Raw genomic sequence first — 20,000 nt, forward strand, 5'->3', positions numbered from 1 at the left:
GTGCCAGGGTGTAGATGTGCCAGGGTGTATCAGTGTAGATGTGCCAGGGTGTATCCGTGTAGATGTGTCAGGGTGTAGATGTGCCGGGGTGTATCAGTGTAGATGTGCCACGGTGTATCAGTGTAGATGTGCCAGGGTGTATTAGTGTAGTTGTGCCAGGGTGTATCCGTGTAGATGTGCCAGGGTGTATCCGTGTAGATGTGTCAGGGTGTAGATGTGCCGGGGTGTATCCGTGTAGATGTGTCAGGGTGTAGATGTGCCAGGGTGTATCAGTGTAGATGTGTCAGGGTGTAGATGTGCCAGGGTATATCAGTGTAGATGTGCCAGGGTGTATCAGTGTAGATGTGTCAGGGTGTATCAGTGTAGATGCGCCAGGGTGTATCAGTGTAGATGTGCCAGGGTGTATCAGTGTAGATGTGCCAGGGTGTATCAGTGTAGATGTGCCAGGGTGTATCAGTGTAGATGTGCCAGGGTGTATCCATGTAGATGTGTCAGGGTGTAGATGTGCCGGGGTGTATCAGTGTAGATGTGCCAGGGTGTATCCGTGTAGATGTGTCAGGGTGTATCAGTGTAGATGTGTGCCATGTCTGATACGTCACGCTGTATTGGGACACCACTAGCTAATGAGACTGTCAACCAGGCTGTCACACACTCATTAGTGTGTACAGATATGGGCGGGGGGTGCTGTGTAAGCTTGTGTGTGCATGCCTGGATGCGTAATTGTGTTTGTGTGTCTGTTTGTCTGTGTGTGTGCGTCAGTGTTGAGGACCATGCTGGTTAGCCTGAGTGTGTCCATGTCTGGTGTATTAAGGTCCTGGTAACTGATGTAGACTGTGTGTGACCCTCTCTTCCCCTCCCCTCTCTGAGCTGTGCTGAGCTGTGCTGAGCCGTTCTGAGCTGTGCCAGGCGTTGTTACATGTCACTTCATCCATCAGGATGACCAGCTAGACACACAAACATGGGTCACAATGTGCCACAGCACACCGTGTCTGGGACACCTAGACACACACACAAAGACATCCATGCAGATGCACACACACTGGAGTATGTGCTCGATGTGTACAGTTCTCCCTTCCTGCTTGTTCTCGTGTGTGTGTATGTGTGTGTGTGTGTGTGTGTGTGTGTGTGTGTGTGTGTGTGTGTGTGTGTGTGTGTGTGTGTGTGTGTGTGTGTGTGTGTGTGTGTGTGTGTGTGTGTGTGTGTGTGTGTGTGTGTGTTGAAGGTTGTCTGAATATCCTCCTGGGGGCTCCAGCCAACAGCGGCGCTCGCCGCCCTCGAGTGACTTGTTGTAACATCCTTTTGTCAATTTTACAAATTGTCACGGCTAAAAGTAGCAGTCTTATGAATCATATGGGGGACAATGCGCTAATTTCACCCACAGAACAGCCATCACTGGAAGGAGGCAGTGACAGGACCACTGGTTGTGCTCTAAATTAGCACGCTAAGCTAGCTAATGCTAGACTGTGAAAGTTTCTTTGCTAGCCTGTGCTATCCTGTGCTAGCCTGTTTTAGCCAGTGTTAGCATTCACTGGCCTGTGCTAGCCTTAATTAATTAGCCTCTGCTTGCCATGCATGTGTTTTAGTGGAAGTGATCTGCTGTGCATAGACTTGTCAGGTGATGGTATCCCAGGTTGAGGCAAATAATGTGTTGGAGGGGGATTAGATAGTTCAGAGAGAAGATATATCATCTGACCCTTATTTATACTTCTGAGCCAAGGTGTGCCAAACTGAGCTGGCCTGGTTACGGATCTACCATAGTTGCTGGAGCCGTGCTGGAAAGGACAACGTGAAAGACAAATCCCAGCCAGCACAGTACAGATTATGTCTGCAGTATGGGGTATATAGAGAAAGGGAGAGTGGGTAAGTTGATCACAAAGTCTAATTATTGAATTGTGTTAGAGGTTTTTTGATGCTTGTATCTAAACCAACATAGATCATTTAAAGATTGTTATATACATCAGTTGGGGTCTCTATAAGCTTCAACATGAGGTCCTAAACCTAGCATGAACGTGCATCCTTGTAGCTGTGTGGGCTAATATAGTCAAAATGTTTACCCTGCGGTAAGGTGAGCCAATGGCCATGGGGTAAGGTGAGCCAATGGCCATGGGGTAAGGTGAGCCAATGGCCATGGGGTAAGGTGAGCCAATGGCCATGGGGTAAGGTGAGCCAATGGCCATGGGGTAAGGTGAGCCAATGTACATGTTTTCTTCCAATGGGTAATGTACGCTGTTTGTTTCATTTAACCTTCATTTAACTGGGAAAGTCAGTTGAGAACAAATTCTTATTTACAATGAACCCGGACGACGCTGGCCACTCAGGAGCTAACTTTGTTAGGTGTTACACCTGTGTTTAAAAGTGTTCAAATTATCAAAAGACAAATGATTGTAATTGTGTTTGGGAAATAAAGACAGACGTGGTTGTAATTTAATTGCAAAGGTAGTGGTGATATTTCATTAAGAAAATACATTTATAGGCAGCTTAACTTCCTCTGTTTGGTGGATTTACCCCATACCTGGTTAAGTTGTGCCAAGAAACCCAAGAGACAAGTTATCTTTTCAAAACTGTTATGTTTACATGACTTCTGATTGTTTCCAGGGTTACACAACATCCTGAAACATACGTAGATATCTTTGTTATAAAGAATACTGTATTTCCCTTGACGGAGTGATGCTGAATGTCAAAAAAGTCTCAACTTAATCCCCTATGTGTCCTACATATGGTTGGATTGTCCTTTAGTGTATCTCTGTATGTGTTAGTCTAGGTCTGTGTGGTGGGGGAGTGTGTGTATTTTAGCTAGTGTTCAATGTGTGAGTGTAGCCCCTTATAGGGCACTCAGAGTACTCAACACTGGCTGGTGGTCGGGGTTGTGTGTTTGCAAAGCGAGGAGAGTCACCTCAAACATACCTCCTCTCACTTATGACATGTTGAAAGATATTCTCCTTGAGCGCTTCCCTATGCCACTACTATCACTGTCAGCCTCTACTGTCCTGTAGTGTGTGTGTGTGTGTGTGTGTGTGTGTGTGTGTGTGTGTGTGTGTGTGTGTGTGTGTGTGTGTGTGTGTGTGTGTGTGTGTGTGTGTGTGTGTGTGTGTGTGTGTGTGTGTGTGTGTGTGTGTGTGTGTGTGAGAGAGAGAGAGAGAGAGATGGAGAGAGAGAGATGGAGAGAGAGAGATGGAGAGCCCTGAACAAAGGCCATGCATTATTAATGACACCACTACAGCAGATGGGTCTCATCATGGAGCAGGCCCACAACGACACCACTACAGCAGATGGGCCTCATCATAGAGCAGGCCCACAACGACACCACTACAGCAGATGGGCCTCATCATAGAGCAGGCCCACAACGACATCACTACAGCAGATGGGCCTCATCATAGAGCAGGCCCACAACGACACCACTACAGCAGATGGGCCTCATCATGGAGCAGGCCCACAACGACACCACTACAGCAGATGGGCCTCATCATAGAGCAGGCCCACAATGACACCACTACAGCAGATGGGCCTCATCATAGCGCCTCATAGAGCAGGCCCACCACTACAGCAGATGGGCCTCATCATAGAGCCTCATAGAGCAGGCCCACAATGACACCACTACAGCAGATGGGCCTCATCATAGAGCAGGCCCACAACTTTACAGACCTGAACATCTGGGTCTTAGATGTGTTTGTGGGCAGGGTTACGGGGTATTGGTTGGGGGGTTGTGTCTTTATCTGTTTTCTGGATCACAGGTACCTACAGTCCATTATCTAGGTACCTACAGTCCATCATCTAGGTACCTACAGTCCATCATCTAGGTACCTACAGTCCATCATCTAGGTACCTACAGTCCATCATCTAGGTACCAACAGTCCATCATCTAGGTACCTACAGTCCATCATCTAGGTACCTACAGTCCATCATCTAGGTACCTACAGTCCATCATCTAGGTACCTACAGTCCATCATCTAGGTACCTACAGTCCATCATCTAGGTACCTACAGTCCATCATCTAGGTACCTACAGTACATAATCTAGGAACCTACAGTCCATCATCTAGGTACCTACAGTCCATCATCTAGGTACCTACAGTCCATCATCTAGGTACCTACAGTCCATCATCTAGGTACCTACAGTCCATCATCTAGGTACCTACAGTCCATCATCTAGGTACCTACAGTCCATCATCTAGGTACCTACAGTCCATCATCTAGGTACCTACAGTACATCATCTAGGTACCTACAGTCCATCATCTAGGTACCTACAGTCCATCATCTAGGTACCTACAGTCCATCATCTAGGTACCTACAGTCCATCATCTAGGTACCTACAGTCCATCATCTAGGTACCTACAGTACATAATCTAGGAACCTACAGTCCATCATCTAGGTACCTACAGTCCATCATCTAGGGACCTACAGTCCATCATCTAGGCCTATGTCTTGCTCTTTCTCGCTTCTGTCATTCTTTCTCCCGTTCTTTGTCTTGTTCATTTCATTCTGACTCTATGCCTCTCTGTCTTGTTCATTTCATTCTGTCTCTATGCCTCTCTGTCTCGTTCATTTCATGCTGTCTCTATTTCTCTCTCTGGCAGATTCTCCTATTCTCTCTCTCCTTTTAATGTAACCTTTAACCATTTGCAATGAATGGCTAAACTTTATTTTAACTCTATCCAAAACCAAACTTATCTTTGAAATTTGACATTAAGAGCAATGTTTCCCATGACTCTGAGGGTGGCAAGTTCCCAGTTGTAGACACAGTATTACAATGTGTATTTCCCTTCCTAACCCTTAACCCAACCATTATTACCCTTCCTAACCCTTTTAACCCAACCATTCAGTGTTTTATTACCCTTCCTAACCCTTAACCCAACCATTCACAATGTTTATTACCCTTCCTAACACTTAACCCAACCATTCACAATGTTTATTACCCTTCCTAACACTTAACCCAACCATTCACAATGTTTATTACCCTTCCTAACCCTTAACCCAACCATTCACAATGTTTATTACCCTTCCTAACACTTAACCCAACCATTCAGTTTTTATCACCCTTCCTAACCCTTAACCCAACCATTCAGTGTTTATTACCCTTCCTAACCCTTAACCCAACCATTCAGTGTTTATTACCCTTCCTAACCCTTAACTCAACCATTCACAATGTTTATTACCCTTCCTAACCCTTAACCCAACCATTCAGTGTTTATTACCCTTCCTAACCCTTAACCCAACCATTCACAATGTTTATTACCCTTCCTAACCCTTAACCCAACCATTCAGTGTTTATTACCCTTCCTAACCCTTAACCCAACCATTCACAATGTTTATTACCCTTCCTAACCCTTAACCCAACCATTCAGTGTTTATTACCCTTCCTAACCCTTAACCCAACCATTCACAATGTTTATTACCCTTCCTAACCCTTAACCCAACCATTCACAATGAATGCCTAAACTTAATGTTTTATCCCTATTCAAATTGTTAACCCTTAACTTCGAAATTATAAGTTGAGAGGAACTTCAGAATTTGACGTTTGCAGAAACGTAGTTAAACGTCAGAATCTGAAGGCAAATTGGTAAACCATGAGAAGTCAGCTGTGCATCAATGTACACACTCTGCTCTAGAAAACACGTCCCCTACCACTGCTACACACACATACTGTATACCAGTACGCAACAACACACGCACACAAACACACACATACTGTTGTCGTGTCTTTGGCTATGCCGGATTAATTGATATGACGTGCTATTCTATAAAATAATTTATCCGTAATTAATATTACCTGATTGAGCTAATCATGTAAATGTAATTAACTAGAGAGTCGGGGCACCATGAAATAATATTTATGGAGCTGTTAACTTCCGAAAAAACTCTTAAAGACCTAGTAATATTTTACATCAATAACAGTCAACATTAATCTTCATCTTACTTCAGTCTCATCTGAAAGTTGTCAATTCTTGGTTACCTGCAAGAACTCTGGCTAACAATTTGAATCAGCAATACAAAATTGGGTTTAATCATTTATTTACTAAATACCTAACTAATCACACATTCACATAATTAAATCATAACTTGATTACAAATGACGTCATAAAGAAAAACGTCCCTAGCGGGCGCAACAGATATGACAGCTGGTTACACAAAGAAAAGGGGCGGGGTTTGAGTGAAAGAGCGGGAAGACTGAGGGACACAGGGAGAAGCTGTGCTATTGTAAATACAGTATCTTATGCATTCTAAATTACCGCCCATTTGGAAAAGGAAAATGCAAGAAATATTTACTCTGAGCTGCGCTTCAGTAGGTTGGTGGTAGATGGAAGGCCGTTTTGCCAAACCGAGTCCATTGTCCTTTGAAGAATGTCTCTGGTGGTCAATTAGATACGTTGTAGTAACGTCGTTGTGTGGTAGATGGGATACTCTGTCTGTTCCTTCCTAACCTGCGTTTGCAGCTGCGGTTGCCAACTCAACGGCTAGGAGGTATCACTTCTGTCGTGAATAAGAGTTCAAAGTTCATACCATTCGCAACCAAAGCTCATGCTGATGTTGGCTTCGTTCTGTAGTTATTATCTGAACCATTCTGACATTGGACCGTCATCCTACCTCATCGGAAAAGGAAGTTCTATTGTCGTCAAGGCTTTATATAGGAAGGGAGAAGAGGGTGTGTTTGAAAAGTTTTATAGCCCATGTCCCTTCACAGGGCGGGCCACTGAGTGAGCAGCCCTAACTTATGAAAACCCACATCTCACATTTTAGAAGCTAAAATCACATTTCATCCCATCACAAATAATTTCATATTCAAACATTTAAATTGAGCAACAATTCCATGTGAATCCGATAACTCTGATGTGTAGACTTTCCACTGTAGAGTTTATGTCATCTTATCATTGATGAGAATGTCTCAGATGACAACCGAACTGACATCATATTCATTAAGTACCACCGCATAAGTTCAATTGTTCGGATTACCAGAATATAGTTAATTTCCCCCCACCTTCTGATGTTCCCAGAATCTCTGTTAACCAAGGGTTTTTTAAATGTAACCTCAGTAGGTTAGAGAGAGGAAAAAGGGGGGAAGAGGTATTTATGACTGTCATAAACCTATCCCCCCAGGCCAACGTCATGACCCTGTATACCAGTACGCAACAACACACACGCACATACACTTACCTCAGAGACAGGGCATCCCGAAACACTGCCACGAAGCAAACACACACTCACGATAAACCATGCGCGAGGCAACCAGAGGCTTCAGATAGAATGGGGTTGCCTAGGAAACAGATGGTGGGAAGGAACCCTAGTTATTTGTGTTCAGCATATTTTCATTTGGGCTGAAACAGGGAGACAGGGAAAAAACGACAGAGAAGTGATTTGTCCTGACAGGTCCATTTCTTTCCCGGGGTGAAACACACTGTCCCAGTAAAAAAAAAGCCCCAGTAAAAAGCCCCAGTACACACACACGTACACACCTCATCGCTGAGAGTAAATCCTCCACACTCCCGACCATTTAGAGTGTCTGTGTCTGTGTCTGTGTGTAGAGCTTTTTCACTTTCAGCCTGCCGATGTGTCTCCTTTTTCTGCAATACCTGTGCTGGCCACCAGAGAGTGCCGTGGTACACCGCTCAAGAGCAGACGCTCCTTGTGTGAGATCTCCCTAGTGGGCTGTGTTTAGGAATGCCTTTCAGGAGGGGACATTCAAAGCCATTCATTTCTCTCCTTCCCTCTCTGTTTCTGACTCTCTAGGCCTTCTCCTGGCTCCCTCCCCAAAGTACAAAATATTTTCACATGAACCTCCCGTTGTACCATTAAATAAATTGAACACCCTCCCCATCATATAATTAACTCAAAATAATGTTTACGACCGATAATAACTGCAGCGGCCCTGTATTTAAAAATGTGGATATCGACTTTGTCACTTCAGTATGCTTTTTGTGGCACAGTCGATGCCACGTAGGGCTACTGGTCAGAAGGTTGAGGGTTCGCCGACCACCACAGACAAGCTCACTCTCCCTGCCTGTTTCACTGCACTACGATCAGAGCCGGCTGCACACAATTATCAACTAGAGGGCAATCTGATAATTATATAAAGTAATTTTACACACACCTCAATAATATTGTTTTTTGTTTTCAACACGGTCGACACCACAATAAATAGACTATGTACATCTCTACAAACAGAAAATACATCTCTCCCGACCTTGCAGGTTTACCCAGTATCGAAGGATTGGATTGACCATCTCCGAATGTCATTAAAGTTTTCGGTGTTTTGCGACAGATGTCTCTTCCCATTCATCAATTGGCCTCTGCACAGTTTGGATTGATTGATTGATTTTATTTTTTGTCAGTTAAAAATTCTACATATACACAAAGATGACCTGGATCGCACATTAATGTGGTGAATTTACTCCCATTGTAGTCCCCATGTTTCTATATAAATACATGTACAATTACATAGATACAGACACATCGCAGAGATGGAGACAGGAATATGCTCATCCTCCGCATTCGTATGAGGGGGGAGTTTAAGTACAATTCTTACAGACTTGTTTGGCTGGTAGCTTATTCTTTAGATGTTTGGGACTGCTGGTGAACAAGGATGTGCAGGATTAACCAAAGAGAGATGGACTAGCACACTTGTCAGAGTCTTTAGGGTGTCTATAACTAGGTTTCCATCCAATTGGCAACACATTTTCATGTGAATATTCTAAAATCTTAATTAAAAACAATATGCCATTTCAGAGTTTGCTTGAGGAAAATGTGACGCTGGAAAACATGACAGGAACATGGACATCATATGTATTCAGATCCAACTTGAGGGCAGCCAGGACCATCAGTAAACCAGGGATATTGGCCAAATGAGACACATTTACGTGTCCTTAAAAACAGCCCGTGTTGGGCTACTATCCTTAAACAATAATTATCCACCTCACGGTTCAGCTGTCAGAGATTTGAGCACTAAATGAATCAGGGTATTGCATGCAAAGGCCTGTAGGCTTATGTATATATATTTTAATAACTATATATACAGTATATATAGCCTGTATACTGGAAGAGAAGTTTAGGCCTTACCCCAGAGAGACAGAGTTATGCTGGTGGCATGCTATGACCCCAGAGAGACAGAGCTATGACCCCAGAGAGACAGAGCTATGACCCCAGAGAGACAGAGCTATGACCCCAGAGAGACAGAGCTATGACCCCAGAGAGACAGAGTTATGCTGGTGACATGCTATGACCCCAGAGAGACAGAGCTATGACCCCAGAGAGACAGAGTTATGCTGGTGACATGCTATGACCCCAAAGAGACAGAGCTATGCTGATGACATGCTATGACCCCAGAGAGAAAGCGTTATGACCCCAGAGAGAAAGCGTTATGACCCCAGAGAGACAGAGTTATGACCCCAGAGAGACAAGAGTTATGCTGGTGGCATGCTATGACCCCAGAGAGACAGAGCTATGACCCCAGAGAGACATAGTTATGCTGGTGACATGCTATGACCCCAGAGAGACAGAGCTATGACCCCAGAGAGACAGAGTTATGCTGGTGACATGCTATGACCCCAGAGAGACAGAGCTATGCTGATGACATGCTATGACCCCAGAGAGAAAGCGTTATGACCCCTGAGAGACAGAGTTATGACCCCAGAGAGACAGAGTTATGCTGGTGGCATGCTATGACCCCAGAGAGACAGAGCTATGACCCCAGAGAGACAGAGTTATGCTGGTGACATGCTATGACCCCAGAGAGACAGAGCTATGACCCCCAGAGAGACAGAGTTATGCTGGTGACATGCTATGACCCCAGAGAGACAGAGCTATGACCCCAGAGAGACAGAGTTATGCTGGTGACATGCTATGACCCCAGAGAGACAGAGCTATGCTGATGACATGCTATGACCCCAGAGAGAAAGCGTTATGACCCCTGAGAGACAGAGTTATGACCCCAGAGAGACAGAGTTATGCTGGTGGCATGCTATGACCCCAGAGAGACAGAGCTATGACCCCAGAGAGACAGAGTTATGCTGGTGACATGCTCTGACCCCGACATTGATTTCTTTATGTCGTACTGCCTCTTATATACAGATACTCTGTAGATGTATCAAAGGAGGCTAATTGGTTAATTTTCTATCAGAGTATTTTGTATAAAGTTAAGGATTATATTGTTAGATTATAGAAGTTACTCGGGTAGAACTGAAACAGTCTTCCTCACCTCAAATTCAACTGGTGGAGTCAGTTGGAGCGCTGTGGTGCACTGCCTTCATATCGTAGGCCTGCAATAGCTAAAGCTTAATAACAGCCCCTACCAAACCTTCACAAACATTTAAAAACTTTATTAGGGTAATTCCAAAAGTAATTCAAGACATTTGTTTATAGGGAAAATATGACCAGAAGAGCAAGTGTAAACCAGGGGAAAAAATGTACCAACCTCCCCTGTGACCCCCCCCCCCAAAAAACCACACAACCCTCCCCAAAGCAACCATCCCTATTTTGAACCACATTTGATCTGTTCTCTCTCTCTCAGGCCTGCTTGGGGGAAATAACAGCAGTTGGATTTGTTTGGTTGTGTATCTGGAGGCTTGAGCCTAGTGACTGTTCTGATCTGTTTAAACTGTTGTTACAGTACAGTTAGTAACACACTTTAGGTTTCTAGTTTCACATCTGAATTGTGAGGGACCTGATGTTCTGTGTTTCTCTCTCTCTTCTCTCTCAGGCTTGGGGGCTCTATTTCAGCCTATAAGATCGTACCAGATGAAATTGACCAGATCAAGGTAAGATGAATCTTGAATTTCTACCTGTTTGTCTGTCAACAGACCTGGGTTCAAATAGTACTTTGTGCCAGACAACCTCAATGAAACAAGGCTTAAGTATTTTAAATAGTTCAAATACTTTTTGACCCCATTTTTATTATGTTTTTCCCTTTATTTAACTAGGCAAGTCAGTTAAGAACAAATTCTTATTTTCAATGACGGCCTAGGAACAGTGGGTTAACTGCCTTGTTCAGGGGCAGAACGACACATTTTTAACTTGTCAGCTCTGGGATTTGATCTTGCAACCTTTCGGTTACTGGCCCAACGCTCTAACCACTAGGCTACCTGCCTACTTATTAGATATTACTGCACTGCTGGAGCTAGGAACACAAGCATTTCGCTACTCCCGCAATAACATCTGCTAAATATGTGTATGTGACCAATAAAATGAGGGGTGCTGGTCTAGGATCATGTTGCCCCATGTCCATGTAATCTTAATTGTTATAATCTGAAAGGAAAAACGAATCCTAGATCAGTCATTCTACTGTGAGACAAATTATTATTCTTAGTTAAAATCACCACCCCTATGACCCTCGTAGTTAGATTCACCACCCTCTTAGTTAGAATCACAACCCCTATGACCCTCTTACTTAGAATCACCACCCCTATGATCCTCTTAGTTAGAATCACCACCCCTATGATCCTCTTAGTTAGAATCATAACCCCTATGATCCTCTTAGTTAGAATCATCACCCCTATGATCCTCTTAGTTAGAATCATCACCCCTATGACCCTCTTAGTTAGAATCATCACCCCTATGACCCTCTTAGTTTGAATCATCACCCTATGACCCTCTTAGTTAGAATCACCACCCCTATGACCCTCTTAGTTAGAATCATCACCCTATGATCCTCTTAGTTAGAATCATCACCCCTATGATCCTCTTAGTTAGAATCATCACCCCTATGATCCTCTTAGTTAGAATCATCACCCTATGACCCTCTTAGTTAGAATCACCACCCCTATGACCCTCGTAGTTAGAATCATCACCCTCTTAGTTAGAATCACAACCCCTATGACCCTCTTAGTTAGAATCATGACCCCTATGACCCTCTTAGTTAGAATCATCACCCCTATGACCCTCTTAGTTAGAATCATCACCCCTATGACCCTCTTAGTTAGAATCACCACCCCTATGACCCTCTTAGTTAGAATCATCACCCTCTTAGTTAGAATCACCACCCCTATGACCCTGTTAGTTAGAATCACCACCCTCTTAGTTAGAATCACCACCCCTATGACCCTCTTAGTTAGAATCATCACCCTCTTAGTTAGAATCACCACCCCTATGACCCTCTTAGTTAGAATCATCACCCTCTTAGTTAGAATCACCACCCCTATGACTCTCTTTATTTAGAATCATCACCCCTATGACCCTCTTAGTTAGAATCACCACCCCTATGACCCTCTTAGTTAGAATCATCACCCTCTTAGTTAGAATCACCACCCCTATGACCCTGTTAGTTAGAATCACCACCCTCTTAGTTAGAATCACCACCCCTATGACCCTCTTAGTTAGAATCATCACCCTCTTAGTTAGAATCACCACCCCTATGACCCTCTTAGTTAGAATCATCACCCCTATGAACCTCTTAGTTAGAATCATCACCCCTATGATCCTCTTAGTTAGAATCATCACCCCTATGACCCTCTTAGTTAGAATCATCACCCTATGATCCTCTTAGTTAGAATCATCACCCCTATGATCCTCTTAGTTAGAATCATCACCCCTATGATCCTCTTAGTTAGAATCATCACCCTATGACCCTCTTAGTTAGAATCACCACCCCTATGACCCTCGTAGTTAGAATCATCACCCTCTTAGTTAGAATCACAACCCCTATGACCCTCTTAGTTAGAATCATGACCCCTATGACCCTCTTAGTTAGAATCATCACCCCTATGACCCTCTTAGTTAGAATCATCACCCCTATGACCCTCTTAGTTAGAATCACCACCCCTATGACCCTCTTAGTTAGAATCATCACCCTCTTAGTTAGAATCACCACCCCTATGACCCTGTTAGTTAGAATCACCACCCTCTTAGTTAGAATCACCACCCCTATGACCCTCTTAGTTAGAATCATCACCCTCTTAGTTAGAATCACCACCCCTATGACCCTCTTAGTTAGAATCATCACCCTCTTAGTTAGAATCACCACCCCTATGACTCTCTTTATTTAGAATCATCACCCCTATGACCCTCTTAGTTAGAATCACCACCCCTATGACCCTCTTAGTTAGAATCATCACCCTCTTAGTTAGAATCACCACCCCTATGACCCTGTTAGTTAGAATCACCACCCTCTTAGTTAGAATCACCACCCCTATGACCCTCTTAGTTAGAATCATCACCCTCTTAGTTAGAATCACCACCCCTATGACCCTCTTAGTTAGAATCATCACCCCTATGAACCTCTTAGTTAGAATCATCACCCCTATGATCCTCTTAGTTAGAATCATCACCCCATGACCCTCTTAGTTAGAATCATCACCCTATGATCCTCTTAGTTAGAATCATCACCCCTATGATCCTCTTAGTTAGAATCATCACCCCTATGATCCTCTTAGTTAGAATCATCACCCTATGACCCTCTTAGTTAGAATCACCACCCCTATGACCCTCGTAGTTAGAATCATCACCCTCTTAGTTAGAATCACAACCCCTATGACCCTCTTAGTTAGAATCATGACCCCTATGACCCTCTTAGTTAGAATCATCACCCCTATGACCCTCTTAGTTAGAATCATCACCCCTATGACCCTCTTAGTTAGAATCACCACCCCTATGACCCTCTTAGTTAGAATCATCACCCTCTTAGTTAGAATCACCACCCCTATGACCCTGTTAGTTAGAATCACCACCCTCTTAGTTAGAATCACCACCCCTATGACCCTCTTAGTTAGAATCATCACCCTCTTAGTTAGAATCACCACCCCTATGACCCTCTTAGTTAGAATCATCACCCTCTTAGTTAGAATCACCACCCCTATGACTCTCTTTATTTAGAATCATCACCCCTATGACCCTCTTAGTTAGAATCACCACCCCTATGACCCTCTTAGTTAGAATCATCACCCTCTTAGTTAGAATCACCACCCCTATGACCCTCTTAGTTAGAATCATCACCCTCTTAGTTAGAATCACCACCCCTATGACTCTCTTTATTTAGAATCATCACCCCTATGACCCTCTTAGTTAGAATCACCACCCCTTATGACCCTCTTAGTTAGAATCATCACCCTCTTAGTTAGAATCACCACCCCTATGACCCTGTTAGTTAGAATCACCACCCTCTTAGTTAGAATCACCACCCCTATGACCCTCTTAGTTAGAATCATCACCCTCTTAGTTAGAATCACCACCCCTATGACCCTCTTTATTTAGAATCATCACCCCTATGACCCTCTTAGTTAGAACCATCACCCCTATGACCCTCTTAGTTAGAATCATCACCCCTACGAACCTCTTAGTTAGAATCATCACCCCTATGACCCTCTTAGTTAGAATCATCACCCCCATGACCCTCTTAGTTAGAATCATCACCCCTATGACCCTCTTAGTTAGAATCATCACCCTCTTAGTTAGAATCATCACCCTATGATCCTCTTAGTTAGAATCATCACCCCTATGACCCTCTTATCTCCATTCATGCCAATGAGACTCATGTCACATGATGAGATCTACCTAGGAGCCTATCAGATCCGGTGTCTCTGTCTGTCTGTCTCATCAGGAGACTCTAGTGGACTGGTGTGATGAGAAAGAACTCAATCTCATCTTGACAACCGGGGGGACAGGCTTTGCTCCCCGCGATGTCACACCTGAGGTAAGTGTGTGTGTGTGTGTGTGTGTGTGTGTGTGCACCTCAGAGATGGCTGGTGGGAGGAGCTATAGGAGGACAGGCTCATTGTAATAGCTGGAATGTAATTAATGGAACGGTATCAAACATATGGAAACCACACGTTTGACTCTGATCCATTAACTCCATTCCAGTGAGCCTGTCCTCCCTCCCATAATTCCTTTCACCAGCCTCCTCAGGTGAACCTGTCTGTATGTCAAGGCGGCTGTATTTATTACTATTACCCTATACATTTTAGCCTGCTGTGTTAACCAGTCACAGGCTTTGTTTCCTCTGTGTCTACTGCCTCTAATCTGCACCAGCTCCCCTTGTTTCAAATGAAACTAACTTGCAGATCCAAAATGTATGTCACACTGAAACTGAGCCCCATTTAGACTCAGAGCCACCAGAGCCAGTCCTGTCTGTGTTGGTGCCTCCATAGATGATTAACACATACACACATCCGGCAGAGAGAGCATGTGCCACTGGAGTCCCTTCATACATTACTACTGGAGTCCCTTCATACATTACTACTGGAGTCCCTTTATACATTACCACTGGAGTCCCTTCATACATTACCACTGGAGTCCCTTCATACATTACCGCTGGAGTCTCTTCATACATTACCACTGGAGTCCCTTCATACATTACCGCTGGAGTCCCTTCATACATTACCGCTGGAGTCCCTTCATACATTACCACTGGAGTCCCTTCATACATTACCGCTGGAGTCATGTATACATTACCGCTGGAGTCCCTTCATACATTACCGCTGGAGTCCCTTTATACATTACCACTGGAGTCCCTTATACATTACCGCTGGAGTCATGTATACATTACCACTGGAGTCCCTTCATACATTACCGCTGGAGTCATGTATACATTACCACTGGAGTCCCTTCATACATTACCGCTGGAGTCCCTTCATACATTACCGCTGGAGTCATGTATACATTACCGCTGGAGTCCCTTCATACATTACCGCTGGAGTCCCTTTATACATTACCACTGGAGTCCCCTATACATTACCACTGGAGTCCCTTATACATTACCACTGGAGTCCCTTATACATTACCACTGGAGTCCCTTATACATTACCACTGGAGTCCCTTCATACATTACCACTGGAGTCCATTCCTACATTACCACTGGGACACTTGTGGGTGGGTTGGAGAAACACAGTACTTAGTAATATGTTATACGATAGCAGTGTGTGTGTGGGGGGGGGGGTTACCCTGTGTCCTGTCTAATGACGAAGGCTCTATTTACACACATCTTCTCTAGTGATGATCCCACTCACTGTAGGTGTCAGGGGATTCTCTCTCTCCCTCTTTCACCCTATTTCCCTGACCACCCCATTTATCCCGCTTCCTTTCTCCCAATAACTCTCTCCCCCTCTCCCCGTACACCCTCCTCTACCCCCCCCCCCCCCCTCTCATCCACCCTCCCTGACTCCCCTTCCCCCATTCTCCCCCTCTCCCTCGTACACCCTCCTCTACCCCCCTCTCTCATCCACCCTCCCTGACTCCCCTTCCCCCATTCTCCCCCTCTCCCTCATACTCTCCTCTCTTTCTCCTCTCTTCTCCTCTCTTCTTTCTCCTCTCTTCTCTTTCTCCTTCTCCTCTCTTTCTCCTTCTCTTCTCTTTCTCCTCTCTTCTCTTTCTCCTCTCTTCTCTTTCTCCTCTCCTTCTCCTCTCTTCTCTTTCTCCTCTCCTCTATTCAAAGGGTTATCCTCTCTTCTCTTTCTCCTCTTCTCTTTCTCCTCTCCTCTCTTCTCTTTCTCCTCTCTTCACAGGGTTCTCCTCTCTTCTCTTTCTCCTCTCTTCACAGGGTTCTCCTCTCTTCTCTTTCTCCTCTCTTCTCTTTCTCCTCTCTTCACAGGGTTCTCCTCTCTTCTCTTTCTCCTCTCCTCTCTTCACAGGGTTCTCCTCTCTTCTCTTTCTCCGCTCTTCACAGGGTTCTCCTCTCTTCTCTTTCTCCTCTCCTCTCTTCACAGGGTTCTCCTCTCTTCTCTTTCTCCTCTCTTCACAGGGTTCTCCTCTCTTCTCTTTCTCCTCTCCTCTTTTCACAGGGTTCTCCTCTCTTCTCTTTCTCCTCTCTTCACAGGGTTCTCCTCTCTTCTCTTTCTCCTCTCCTCTCTTCACAGGGTTCTCCTCTCTTCTCTCCACAGGGTTCTCCTCTCTTATAATCCTTTTAGGTTCTAGATAGCACCTTTTTTTCTAAGAATGTATTTTAATAGGTTATTGCCAATGGTGTTCTTCAAGCCTCTACAGATGTACGATCTTAATTTGAGCCAGTTTGCTACACCATGAAAAATAACCCTGCAGCAAAAGGACATGAGAATTATTATGTGGATTGTAATTAATGGATTTTTTTTGTAAGGGTTGATACATTTTTAAAGTGGAAATTTCGAACTTTTAGAAGTGACTACAAGATTGTATGTTCTGCTGTGCAAGAAAATACTCCGCAGCAAAAGAGTGATCAAATTAAGATCCTACATCTGTAGTGTGACACCATGCCATGATACAGTACTCATCTCTCTGTCTTCTAGTGTGGAAAGCAATGTGATTGTATTGTGGATGATCATACATTCTCTCTCCATCTATCTCTCTCTGTGTGTCTCTCTCTCTTCCTATCTCTGACTTACTCTTTCTCTCTGTCTCTGACTCACTCTTTCTCTCTCTCTCTGTTAATCTTTCTCGCTGTCTGTCTCTCGCTCTCTCTCTCTCTCTCCCTCTCTTTCGCTCTGTCTCTCTCTCTCTCTCTCTCTCTCTCTCTCTCGCTCTGTCTGTCTGTCTCTCTTTCGCTCTGTCTCGCTCTGTCTGTATCTGTGTCTCTATCGACTGTCTTTGTCTCTGTCTCTATCAATTCAAGGGGCTTTATTGGCATGGGAAACATATGTTAACATTGCCAAAGCAAGTGAGGTAGATAATATGCAAAAGTGAAATAAACAATAAAAATTAACAGTAAACATTTAACACACAGAAGATTCAAAAGAATAAAGGAGGATAGTGTTATCTCTGTCTCGCTCTTTCTCGCTGTCTCACTCTCTCTGGCTTTCTGTCTGCCTGTCGCGAGACAACATCGTTACAACACTGTATATATATCTATATATAATATGACATTTGTAATGTCTTCATTTTGTGGGCAGTGAGCACATAGCCTGTCTTCTCTTGAGAGCCAGGTTACCTACGGCGGCCATTCTCAATAACAAGGCTATACTCACTGAGTCTGTACATAGTCAAAGCTTTCCTTAAGTTTAGGACAGTCACAGTGGTCAGGTATTCTGCCACTGTGTACTCTCTGTTTAGGGCCAAATAGCATTCTAGTTTGCTCAGTTTTTTTGTTAATTCTTTCCAATGTGTCAAGTAATTATCTTTTTGTTTTCTCATGATTTGGTTGGGTCTAATTGTGCTGCTCTCTTGGGGGGGGTGTTTGTGAACAGAGCCCCAGGACCAGCTTGCTTAGAGGACTCTTTTCCAGGTTCATCTCTCTGTAGGTGATGGCTTTGTTATGGAAGGTTTGGAAATCGCTTCCTTTTAGGTGGTTGTAGAATTGAACAGCTCTTTTCTGGATTTTGATAATTCCCGGGTATCGTCCTAACTCTGCTCTGCATGCATTATTTGGTGGTCTACGTTGTACACGGAGGATATTTTTGTAGAATCCTGCATGCAGAGTCTCAATTTGGTGTTTGTCCCATTTTGTGAATTCTTGGTTGGTGAGCAGACCCCAGACCTCACAGCAATAAAGGGCAATGGGTTCTATAACTGATTCAAGTATTTCTCTCTCTCTGTCTCTCTCTAACGCTATCTCTCTCTCTGTCTCTCTCTGTCGCTATCTCTCTCTCTGTGTCTCTCTCTGTCGTTCTCTCTCTCTGTGTCTCTCTCTGTCGTTCTCTCTCTCTGTCTCTCTCTGTCGTTATCTCTGTCTCTCTCTCTCTGTCTCTCGCTGTCTCTCTCTCTGTCGCTATCTCTCTGTCTCTGTCTCTCTGTCTCTCTCTGTCGCTATGTCTCTGTCTCTCTCTGTCTCTATCTCTCTCTCTGTCTCTATCTCTCTCTCTCTCTCTCTGTCTCTCTCTGTCTCTCTCTGTTTCTCTCTCTGTCGCTATCTCTCTGTCTCTATCTCTCTGTCTCTCTGTCGCTATCTCTCTGTCTCTCGTTGTCGCTATCTCTCTGTCTCGGTCTCTCTCTGTCGGTCTCTCTCTGTCTCGGTCTCTCTTTGTCTCTGTCTCTCTCTCTCTGTCGCTATTTCTCTGTCTCTCTCTGTCGCTATCTCTCTGTCTCTCTCTGTCTCTCTCTGTCGCTGTATCTCTCTCTCTGTCTCTCTCTCTCTCTCTCTGTCTCTCTCTGTCGCTATCTCTCTGTCTCTGTCTCTCTCTGTCTCTCTCTGTCGCTATGTCTCTGTCTCTCTCTGTCGCTATCTCTCTGTCTCTCTCTGTCGCTGTCTCTCTCTCTCTCTCTCTCTCTCTGTCGCTATCTCTCTGTCGCTATCTCTCTGTCTCTCTCTCTCTCTCTCTCTGTCGCTCTCTCTCTCTCTCTCTCTGTCTCTCTCTGTCGCTCTCTCTCTCTCTCTCTCTCTCTGTCTCTCTCTGTCGCTGTATCTCTCTCTCTCTGTCTCTCTCTCTCTGTCTCTCTCTGTCGCTATCTCTCTGTCTCTGTCTCTCTCTGTCTCTCTCTGTCGCTATGTCTCTGTCTCTCTCTGTCGCTATCTCTCTGTCTCTCTCTGTCGCTGTCTCTCTCTCTCTCTCTGTCTCTCTCTGTCGCTATCTCTCTGTCGCTATCTCTCTGTCTCTCTCTCTCTCTCTCTCTCTCTGTCGCTCTCTCTCTCTCTCTCTCTCTGTCTCTCTCTGTCGCTCTCTCTCTCTCTCTCTCTCTCTCTGTCTCTCTCTGTCGCTATCTCTCTGTCTCTCTCTGTCTCTCTCTCTCTGTCGCTATCTCTCTCTCTCTCTGTCTCTCTCTGTCGCTATCTCTCTCTGTCGCTATCTCTCTCTGTCGCTATCTCTCTCTCTCTGTCTCTCTCTGTCGCTATCTCTCTCTCTCTGTTTCTCTCTGTCTCTCTCTGTGTCTCCGTCAGGCCACTAAAGAGGTGATAGAGCGGGAGGCTCCAGGGATGTCTCTGGCCATGCTGATGGGTTCTCTCAACGTCACACCACTAGGCATGCTCTCTAGGTGAGACACACACTAACATGCATACAGTACATACACACTTACATACATACAGTACACACACACTTACATGCATACAGTACACACACACTTACATGCATACAGTACACACACACTTACATGCATACAGTACACACACACTTACATGCATACAGCACACACACACTTACATGCATACAGTACACACACAAACACACACTTACATACATACA

At 44.5% G+C, this 20,000-nt stretch overlaps 1 protein-coding gene across 7 annotated transcripts in view; it reads left to right on the plus strand.

Annotated features, from left to right (window-relative positions):
• The window catches only part of LOC139407371 (gephyrin), a 154,522-nt gene that overhangs the window by 65,371 nt on the left and 69,151 nt on the right, over positions 1-20,000 (plus strand). For all 7 annotated transcript variants that reach the window (XM_071151091.1, XM_071151092.1, XM_071151094.1 and 4 more), the window contains exons 3-5: positions 10,688-10,745; positions 14,519-14,611; positions 19,697-19,791. In XM_071151091.1, coding sequence (XP_071007192.1) covers positions 10,688-10,745; positions 14,519-14,611; positions 19,697-19,791 — 246 coding nt within the window. The remainder of the gene's footprint in view (positions 1-10,687; positions 10,746-14,518; positions 14,612-19,696; positions 19,792-20,000) is intronic.

This window comes from Oncorhynchus clarkii, chromosome 4 (assembly GCF_045791955.1).
Source record: "Oncorhynchus clarkii lewisi isolate Uvic-CL-2024 chromosome 4, UVic_Ocla_1.0, whole genome shotgun sequence".
NCBI classification, from domain to species: Eukaryota; Metazoa; Chordata; class Actinopteri; order Salmoniformes; family Salmonidae; genus Oncorhynchus; species Oncorhynchus clarkii.